This window comes from Triticum urartu, chromosome 2 (assembly GCF_003073215.2).
Source record: "Triticum urartu cultivar G1812 chromosome 2, Tu2.1, whole genome shotgun sequence".
NCBI classification, from domain to species: domain Eukaryota; kingdom Viridiplantae; phylum Streptophyta; class Magnoliopsida; order Poales; family Poaceae; genus Triticum; species Triticum urartu.
The window spans coordinates 522861425-522872157 of record NC_053023.1 but is presented as its reverse complement, the minus strand read 5'-3'; the positions used below and the strand labels follow the sequence as shown (position 1 = coordinate 522872157).

At 51.2% G+C, this 10733-nt stretch overlaps 1 protein-coding gene across 1 annotated transcript; it reads right to left on the bottom strand.

The window, feature by feature from the left end:
• Positions 1-7348: 7348 nt before the first annotated feature.
• Positions 7349-9297, bottom strand: LOC125538435 (aspartic proteinase nepenthesin-1). Its single transcript, XM_048701690.1, has one exon. The coding sequence runs from the start codon at positions 9022-9024 to the stop codon at positions 7675-7677; it is 1350 nt and encodes a 449-aa protein (XP_048557647.1). The 5' UTR covers positions 9025-9297; the 3' UTR covers positions 7349-7674.
• Between the last annotated feature and the right edge of the window lie 1436 nt (positions 9298-10733).

Sequence of the window (10733 nt, the reverse complement as noted above, 5' to 3'; positions counted from 1 at the left end):
TAACCGTTGGAGTATCAAACGAAGTCCAAATGGTACGAAACTTGACAGGCGGTCTACCGGTAGTAAACCAAGGCCGCTTGGCAAGTCTTGGTCCAATCCGGAAATGTTTAATCCCCACACGTGAAAGAAAGCTAGACATGGCCACCGGAGGAGAACGAAGCGCCGGAACGCAAAACGGACAACGGGGAAAATGCTCGAATGCATGAGATGAACACATGTGCAAATGCAATGCACATGATGACATGATATGAGATGCATGACAACGCCAACAACACACGGAGACAAAACCCGAACCCGAGGAAATAAAATAACTTAATGCCGGAAACGGCAAGAGTTGGAGTACAAATAGGGAAAGTTACATCCGGGGTGTTACAACATCGATCACGGAGGGCCTCCACATCAACTCCATGGCCCCTCTGATGATGTGTGAGTAGTTTACTTTAGACCTTTGGGTCCATAGTTATTAGCTAGATGGCTTCTTCTCTCTCTTTGAATCTCAATACAAAGTTCTCCTCGATCTTCTTGGAGATCTATTCGATATAACTCTTTTTGCGGTGTGTTTGTCGAGATCCGATGAATTGTGGGTTTATGATCACATCTATCTATGAACAATATTTGATTCTACTCTGAAATCTTTTATGTATGATTGGTTATCTTTGCAAGTCTCTTCGAATTATCAGTTTGGTTTGGCCTACTAGATTGATCTTTCTTGCAATGGGAGAAGTGCTTAGCTTTGGGTTCAATCTTGCGGTGCTCGATCCCAGTGACAGAAAGGGAAACGACATGTATTGTATTGTTGCCATCGAGGATAAAAAGATGGGGTTTATATCATATTGCTTGAGTTTATCCCTCTACATCATGTCATATTACCTAATGCGTTACTCTATTCTTATGAACTTAATACTCTAGATGCATGTTGGATAGCGGTCGATGTGTGGAGTAATAGTAGTAGATGCAGGCAGGAGTCGGTCTACTTGTCACGGACGTGATGCCTATATACATGATCATGCCTAGATATTCTCATAATTATTCTCTTTTCTATCAATTGCTCGACAGTAATTTGTTCACCCACCGTAATACTTATGCTATCTTGAGAGAAGCCACTAGTGAAACCTATGGCCCCTGGGTCTATATTTTATCATATAAGTTTCCAATCTATTTTACTTTGCAATCTTTACTTTCAATCTATATCATAAAAATACCAAAAATATTTATCTTACTATTATTATCTCTATCAGATCTCACTCTCGTAAGTGACTGTGAAGGGATTGACAACCCCTTTATCGCGTTGGTTGCGAGGTTCTTATTTGTTTGTGTAGGTAGGAGGGACTTGCGTGTGGCCTCCTACTGGATTGTTACCTTGGTTCTCAAAAACTGAGGGAAATACTTACGGTACTTTGCTGCATCACCCTTTCCTCTTCAAGGGAAAACTAACGCAGTGCTCAAGAGGTAGCATAGTTGAGGGAGTCCTGGACTAAGGGGTCCTCGGGCGTCCAGCCTGTTATCCATGGGCCGGACTGATGGGCTGTGAGGACATGAAGGCCGAAGACTGCACCGTGTCCGGATTGGACTCTACTTAGCGTGGAAGGAAAGCTTAGCGATCGAAGATTCCTTCTTATGTAACCGACTCCATGTAAACCCTAGATCCCCCCGGTGTCTATATAAACCGAAGGGGGTAGTCCGGAAAGGAAAACACATATACTCATTACCATACCCACATACGTTAGACTTCTAGGGTTTAGCCATTACGATCGATCCTGTAACACATATTCATCAATATCAATCAAGCAGGACGTAGGGTTTTACCTCCATAGAGAGGGCCCGGACCTGGGTAAACATTGTGTCCCCCATCTCCTGTTACCATCGATCCTAGACGCACAATTCGGGACCCCCTACCCGAGATCCGCCGGTTTTGACACCGACATTGGTGCTTTCATTGAGAGTTCCACTGTGCCGTCAACAAAAGGTTCAATGGCCCCTTCAATTGTCAATAATGACACTGTCTATGGAGGAATCTTCCTCCCCGGACAGATCTTCATATTCGGCGGCTTCGTACTGCAGGCCAGCTCGCTTGGCCATCTGGAGCAGATCGACAGCTACGCCCCTGGTCATCAGGTCAGATTCGATAGCTTGAACTACGCCACGGACATCCGTGGAGTCCTGGTCTTCGAGGGATTTGAGCCTGCGGCGATTGCTCCCCCTCAATGAACGTGACTTAAATCTGTCACCGAATCACACCCAGGAGATGGTTCTTGCGGCTGCAACGACCTTAGAGCTGAAGCAGATCGAGGATTCCTTGGCCTCAGAGTCCGCGGCATTGGAGTCGCACATGGACACGACGCCCTGCAATATTCGCTTTAACGGAACTTCGGACTCGTCTCCAGCTATAAGTTTCGGACTGTGTACGCCCGCGGACACCGAGCTAGATCGGTTATCGATCTTTGAGTTCAGCGACGCTGACGTTTTCCAGCACTCGCCTTTGGTTGACATGCTAAAATCTTTAAAGAAAGTGTCCTTGGAAAAGGACTCACAGCCGAACTATGTCTGGTTCGAGCTAGAGATGGATGACGAGGAATTTCGCTTCCCACCCGCCACCCACTTCATAGCCACCGTCAATGACTTAACCGACGTGCTCGACTATGGCTCCGAAGACATCGACAGTATGGACGACGATGCCTACAAGGAGCAAGGCCAAGACCCGCCATTTACTGGACGTTGGACGGCCACCTCTTCATACAACGTGTACATGGTTGATACACCTAAAAGATTTGGCGACGACAAAGAAGAGCCGGATGCGAACAAAACCTCCGAGACACAGTCCAAGCGCCGGCAGCCCAAACGCCGCCCCAAGCCCCGCCGCTCAAAGGACGGCAACACTGGCACCGGAGAGAATAGTACTCCGGGCGACGCCAATGAAGACCCTGTCGGGGCTACACCCGAAGAGGAACACGACAGCAGGAAAGACAACCCTGACGAACAGGCCATAGAAGATGACTCGGAGGATGATAGTTACCGTCCACCTTCCGAGGAGGAGACAAGCCTTGGCAACGAAGACTTCATCGTGCCTGAGGATCCTCTCGAGCAGGAGCGCTTTAAGCTTTAGCTCATAGCCACTGCAAGGAGCCTGAAAAAGAAACAGCAACAGCTTCAAGCTGAACAAGACCTGCTCGTCGACAGATGGACTGATGTCCTGACAGCCGAGCAATATGGCCTCAACCGCCCAGCCAAGAGCTACCCGAAGCGCAGACTGCTACCTCAATTCGATGAGGAGGCACCGGAGCACATATCTCCCTCGCGTAGTGCGGACCGACCACCACCTGGTCGGGACAGGGCGGCTAAACGGCCCCCTGTGGTCGGGATAAAGCGGCAACTCAGGCCGAACTGCAGCCCGCCCCATCGCCTCGCAAAAACAGGGACAGACCAGCTCGGGACCATACATACGATCTTCGGAAGGAATTGGACAATAGAGCAGGACACAACAGATCTATATACTGATCGCGAGGACGTTTCCATACTCGGGACGACAACTACCTATTCGGGCGCGACAAACTTAATCACACCCGGGTCAATAACCGCAGATGGACATCGTTGGAGACACGCCGTGACGCGGCCCGCTATAGAGGTGCCGCACACCCCCTCTGTTTCACAGACGAGGTGCTGGATCATGAATTCCCCGAGGGGTTCAAGCCTGTCAATATTGAATCATACGACGGAACAACCGACCCTGCAGTGTGGATCGAAGATTCTTCACATACACATGGCCCGAGGAGATGACCTCCATGCCATCAAATACCTCCCATTAAAGCTCAAAGGACCAGCTTGACACTGGCTAAATAGTCTGCCTGAGAACTCCATCGGTAGCTGGGAGGACTTGGAAGAAGCCTTCTGTCATGGAATTGTCACGGTAGATGTTCTAGTGTGAGGACTTAGTCATGAGGCCAACGCATCTTTGTAGTACCTTGAGAGGGTTGAGCGGAATCGAGAGACGCAACACAAGACAAGGATTTAGACAGCTTCGGCCCCCGGGAAACATCGTCCGGAATAGCCCTACATGCTGTTTGTGGCTAGATCTCATTATGCTCATGAGAGAGTCGCCGCATAATCCGGCTCCCCCTTTGTGTCTAGCCCTAGAGATTGTTTCTTGTCCCCTCTTTGGGGAGCCATACCCCTCCTTATATATGTTGAAGGGGCGGGTTACATGACTAGTCCTAGTAGGATTAGGATTACTCTATTACAAGTGGAGTCCTAGTCTTGCTTCCTTTGTAGGAGAATATTCCTTATGACTTTCCTCTTAAGCCGGCCCACCATAACATGAGCTGGTCTTCTGGGCCTTGGGCCTTGTCATCCATCTGAAACACCCGTCGGGTCACTAATGAGCCGCCAAGATCAGGCGGGTTACCCGTGAGTCGCTAAGCTCCGGGCGGGTCACCAGTGAGTCGCCAAGATCCATCCGGGTCATACATCCAGCCGGGTTACACCGTGAGGTATATCCCCGACAAGTCCCGTCTATATTTTCTAGACCTCTCTCTTGCAAATCGTGTTGTTGTCATCATCCACCAAAAAGGGGGAGATTGTAAGGGCATTTCCCTACTTTGTGTTTTGCATGATGATGACAACCCTTTGTTGGTCTAATCTTGTGATAAGTGCTTCAGGTTCTCGGTGATTAGCCTTACATCGGTTAGCTATTCTCTCTAAGGAAAAGATCGAAGACGAAGTTTGTCTACGTGTTTATCTCTTTGGTCGTAGGGAACATGTACTATTAAGAGGGAATCCACATTGGAAGGAGTTGGGGAATCATTGCACATACACTTCTGCCACACCCTCTTTTGCCTTCCTTGCTTTGTGAGAGAGAGAGAGCTCCCCTTCTGTTTCAGATGCTTGCTGTGTTCTCCCAGCGGTTGTACCGCTCAATCGAGCGATTGTACCGCTGGCCCCTGGATCTAGCCAACCACCACCCCAGGGGTGATACCCTGGGGTTGAACTGCCCAGTCATGACCAAGCGGTTGTACCGCTGCTCCGGGTGGTGGTACCGCCACTGTGCTTAAAATTGACTGTGGCGTCTCTCTGGCGGTTGTACCGGCCAAGTACCGCTCAACAACCGGTCTGGTTTCTGTTTTGATGTGGTACTTGGGCGGTGGTGGCCCGGTTGTTCCGGTTGTGCCCCGCACACCGGTACCATCGGTGCCCCAAGCGGTTCTACCGCTTGGGACTTTGCCACCCAAGTGACCAGGGCCAGGCGATTGCTCCGGTGCTATATCGCTCGATCACCGCACATAGGGGTGACACCCTACAGTTTCAAAGCGGTGGCTGGGCGGTTGTTCCGGTTGTTCTCCACAACCGGCACTACCGCCCGTCTGCCCGGTTGTACCGCTTGATAGGGTTTCTGCAGCTTACCAGTGAGTCCCGGTTGTACCGGGACGAGGAGCGGTTGTACCGCTGCAGGGCTGTTTTCGCAGTAACGATTGGATTTTAGGGTTTGGTATATAAGGGTGGTTCTTCCACCTACCACATCTACCTCTTACCTCTCTCACTCCACCATTAATGCCATTCAAGCCTTCTTACCTGATCTCTCTCCCTAGCCACTCAAGCTTGTTGATTTCTTAGGGATTGAAGGAGGAGACATAGATCTACACTTCCACCAAAGAATATTTGCTTCCCCCATACTTTCTTGTGTGGATTTTGTTACTCTTGGGTGTTTGAGCACCCTAGACGGTTGAGGTCACCTCGGAGCCACATTCCATTATGGTGAAGCTTTGTGGTTTTGTTGGGAGCCTCCAATTCAGTTGTGGAGAGAGCCCCAAGCTTGTTTGTAAAGATTCGGTTGCCGCCTTCAAGGACACCAATAGTGGAATCATGGCATCTTGCATTGTGTGAGGGCCTGAGGAGAATACGTTGGCCCTAGTGGCTTCTTGGGGAGCATTGTGCCTCCACACCGCTCCAACGGAGACGTACTTCCTCTCAAAGGGAAGGAACTTCGGTAACACATCCTCGTCTTCACCGGCTTCACTCTTGGTTATCTCTTACCTTCACTTGTGCAAGCTTATTGTGTTGTATCCCTTGCTTGCTTGTGTGCTCGTTGTTGTTGCGTCATATAGGTTGCTTACCTAGTTGCATATCTAGACAACCTACTTTGATGTAATGTTTAATGGCAAAGAAAAGCTAAAAAGTGCTAGTTGCCTATTCCCTCCCCCCCCCCTCTAGTCAACTATATCGATCCTTTCACCAAACCATCCTAGCTCTAAAGAAGTCAACCTTCTTTAAAACCCGCATTGTGATAGGATAGGATGACATCATAAAGAGGGGCATTTTAGTTAGACAGGCCCGAACCAAGTTAATTCTTCCAGCAATAGAACACAGGAGTTTACCCTTCCAGCAAGCACATCTCTTCTCAATTTCTTTCACCATGCCAACCAGTGTTTGTTTCTGATCGAAAATCCTACACTTACGGAAAGTGTGCTGCGGACTGATTTCACGCGGAGATGTGTCCTCTTCTCCACCATAAATTCACCCCTCCTTGATTTTAGCTAACCCCACCCCTTGATTTTAACTGGGCCATGTCAGTCCGTAACTTCCTTTCCGTGAGAAATGGCATGTAGATGTAGCAAACCTCATTTCTGATTCTATTATCTCTGTCTAATAGTCTCGTTGAAGCTTACCAGAAAAAATAATACAACCAGAAACCGAAACGAAGCAATAAGGGTCTTATCTGGTTGATGTTCGCTGAGAGGAGATGGCATTTGTAAACGTTCTGATGGCAGTTTTAGTTAGCCGAGGGGATTCAAAACAACATGACATTTTCTGAAACCTTTCCAGAAAGGGCAATGCTACGCATCCGCCGGCTGATCTTTTTAAAAGATCAGCCGGGTCGCGAGCCGTCGGATGTGCCATATCTAGTGAGCGAGCGTGTCTTCACCACTGCAACATGGGGCTTGTTGCAGAATTATTTCTGAAACATAGGTCTTGTTGCAGAAATTTTTTGCAACAACTATTTTGTTGGAAAAAAAATTGCAACTGAGGTTTTGTTCTAATTTTTTTTGCAACTGAGGTCTGGTTGCGGAAAATTTCCACGAAAGATGTTTTGTTGTAAAACATGACTCATCGTACACCATTGCAATACTGCATATGTTTCAGAAACATAGCCTCTGTTGCAGAAGCGCGTTTGGCCATATGCCCTCACTGGACGCGTGTCATGCAGGGGAGGTGGCAGACACTGCCGCTGCGATCCGCCGGGTGACGGTAAGCTTTTCCCTTCGAGAAAATGTCATGTTGTTCTGAAGAAACTATCATCCTCGATACAACTAAAACTGCCAAGAAAAATGTTCGAAACGTCATGCTCTCCCCGCGAACGTCAGCCAGATAAGATTTTTGATAATTCCAGATAATAAGAAACACATGGTGCCATAGATTATACAACTGATCAGATATCACCGTTGGTCATATACACACAGATCCATCGTCATCCCCATCCATCCATGGCCTATTCAGTCACATAAGTACATACTGCGATCCATGCATGTCGAGTAGCGACCGAGACGAGCTAATTCAATGTAGCAAGCACGATTGATCGCTCCATGGCATATGAACACGGCATCCATGCGTCCGCATGCACGGATCGACACACCTACGACTAATCAACAACGTATTTGAGGTCCAACACCGGCACGCACGTACTACTCACAATTTGGCGCACTGCACGGGCGCGAAGGAGAGGGTGTTCTCGCCCACGTCGTACACGAACTGGATGTTCTGCTGCTGGAAGTTGCCGATGATGGACAGGCCCCGCGACCCCATCACCGTCACGCACAGCGCGCCGGACCCGGAGTCCAGCACCATGTAGTTCTCCGCCGGCAGGTCCAGGTCCGCGCCGTCGAAGTGGAACACCAGCTTCGGCACCTCCACCTGGTCCACCCCGCTCGCCGGCGCCTCGAAGCACATGTCCAGCCCGATCCCCGACCCGTCCGCCGCCGGCAGCTTCATCTGCGCCGCGAACGCCTTCTTCAGCGCGCGGTACCCCTGCAGCTCCAGGTACGTGATCGACGTGCCGGAGTCCACGATCACCCCGCCCGTGCCGTCGTCCTGCACGGCGAACGCCGAGCTCGGCAGGGCGATGTGCGTCGAGCCGACCGTCAGGCCCTTGAGGTTCACGTAGTAGAAGGACGGCTGGCTCGGGTTCTTGATGAGAGGGGTGGTCTGCACCGACGACGCGGCCGCCGCGCTCTCCGAGATGCTGGCGAGAGAGCCGAGGAGGAGCGGGCTCTTGCTCGTGTCGTCGAGGGAGGTGAGGCAGTAGGAGAACTTCTTGAGGCCGAGCTGCGAGACCAGCGAGAGGGGGCCCCGGCCGAGCCCCACGAGCCCCGCGCCCTGCGTGAACCCGTCGCCCTCGTTCGTGTCGCCGCAGCCGAAGGCGACCGCCGGGAGCTTCGTCTTGGCCAGCGTGAAGGTCTCGGCGGCCAGCACGCCCTGCGTCGACGAGGAGTCGCCGTAGGTATACGTGTAGCCGCACTTGGCCGAGGCGCACTTAGAGCTGGGCAGGTCGCTGCAGAAGGAGCTGGAGCACGGCAGCGCGGCGTAGGTGGAGGACGACGAGGGGTCGAACACGGGCGTGCTCTGGTTGAAGCACTCCACGCAGGGCTTGCACTGCGTCCACACGAGGTCGCTGCCGGTGTCAATGATGGCCGCGTAGGCCACGGCAGGCGTTCCGATGGACATGTCCATCAGAAACTCACCGTTCCCGGCGTGCACCGGCACCTGCAGGGCCGGCGCGACGGCCTTGCTCGACATCATCGGCACGCCGGTGGTCCGCGCGACGAGCCTGGACATGCGGTGGCGGCTCCGCCTCGCCGCCCGCCGCAGCAGCTGCAGCTTGGTGTAGTTGCCGTGCGCGTCGACATGCGTCAGGGCCACGCGCAGGCCCTCCAGGCGGCCCAGCTGGGACGACGTCGCGGCGAGGCCGCCGGTGGCGCAGCTGGCAACCACCGCCGTAGCTACCAAAAGAAGCAACCGTAGCTGCACCTGCGCCCCCATGTTTTTCGCTTTCGGCAAGTGCGAGAAGAGCAAGCTGGTGCTTAATGATCCTTGAACCGAGAAAGGCTAGATTTTATATTCTTCTCACGACATAAAACAATGATCGGTAGTTATAGTTAGGTTTGCTTTGCTCTGGCCATGACCATATCCAGACGATGGCTTGAAGTTTTAGCCTAAGCAAGAGAGGGGAAGGAAGCTGCTGGGAGAGCTGAGAAGATGGGAAAAGCCAGTGGCCGGTCAGCTGAAGCGAGCCGTGTGGGAGACTGGTACAATTGGTACCTAATTGGATGCGACAACTTCACCTCACTGCTGAGCTTCTCCTTGGCGCCTGTCGCCGCAATGATAGGAAGTCTGATTTGAGTACGTGTGCCCAGGGTGGCCTTTTAGGTCATATGGTTAAGATTTTGGTGACTACTACTGGCCTACCAGGTCAGTGGATCTCACTTTTAGAACCTTCCTTCAATTTTTTGCTTATATGACTGTAGTCGCTTGAAAATCAAATTTGGGTCAGTCAATTTTGTGAAAGCCAGATAGAAAGGAAGAAGACGCCGCCGGCTTGCCGGAGAAGCTACTCCACTGTCTATCTTAGGGTGGCAGGCTATCTATCTTAGAGGTGTTTTGGAGAGGGGGGGGGGGTGCAGGTTAGCCTTAAAAAATGGGTTATGGTCGGGGTTAGAGGGATGGTTGGGGGCAGTGGCAGCACGGCGGTGGGAGACGGTTAAGGGGAGAATGGCCCGCCGGTGGAAGACGCCGCCAGCTTGCCGGAGAAGCTACTCCATTATCTATCTTAGAGGTGTTGGGGGGAGGGGGGGTCATGCAGGTTAGCCTTAAAAAATGGGTTATGGCCGGGATTAGAGGGATGGTTGAGGGCAACGACAACACGGCGGTGGGAGACGGTTAAGGGGAGAACGGGGCGGCGGCGCGGGAGCACGCCGGCCGCAGGTGGCGGTGACCGATGGTTAGGCCAGTGGTACGTGGGGCGGTTGAGGGGAAAAAGATGAGCAAGAGGATGGCTAGAGGTTTAATAAGCTCATCTAACCATCATCTTGCAATCTAACGGCGATGAAAAATGTTGAGACAGTATTGCAAGCAATGACAACATATGCTACAACCGTTCTGACAAAAAATGTTACAACTGCCAATGGAGGATGTTGCGACCAGTGAGATGACGTGCTACAATCGATGAAGGATGACATGCTACAACTAGCAAGATTGGATGCTGCCACTGGCAGGAAAAAAATGTTGTATACAATGGGGCAAAATGCTGCAAGGTCGACCAAGACTTTGTTAGATCTCAGTCGACTGATTTTTTGCAAACCCGTTTCCAAATTTTCAGAAGCACTATAATACTCATGTTTGGACTATCTCGCAAAAAAAAATACTCATGTTTGGACTGATATGGGATTATATGTACGGGTCTTCCCGCTAGTATCATTTGACTTGTGAACAAAAGATAGGTCATGGATGTCAGTGCTAGGCAGCCAACATCCCGGTCGATGATGCCTGAGTTGGTGGGCAACCGGCGTCGATCGGCCGGGTCCCTTTAGAACGAATTATGGATTGTTTGGCCGGCCTTTGCCCACCATGTTCTCCCAACGACATGAGTGGCCTAGCCGCGCTTGTTTCCCTTGCAAGTAATTCTGATAAGGATTTTCTCTCGCCCGTGTGGAACTCGATTGTGTGTCGCAGCCAGCCAGCCATCGTTGCAA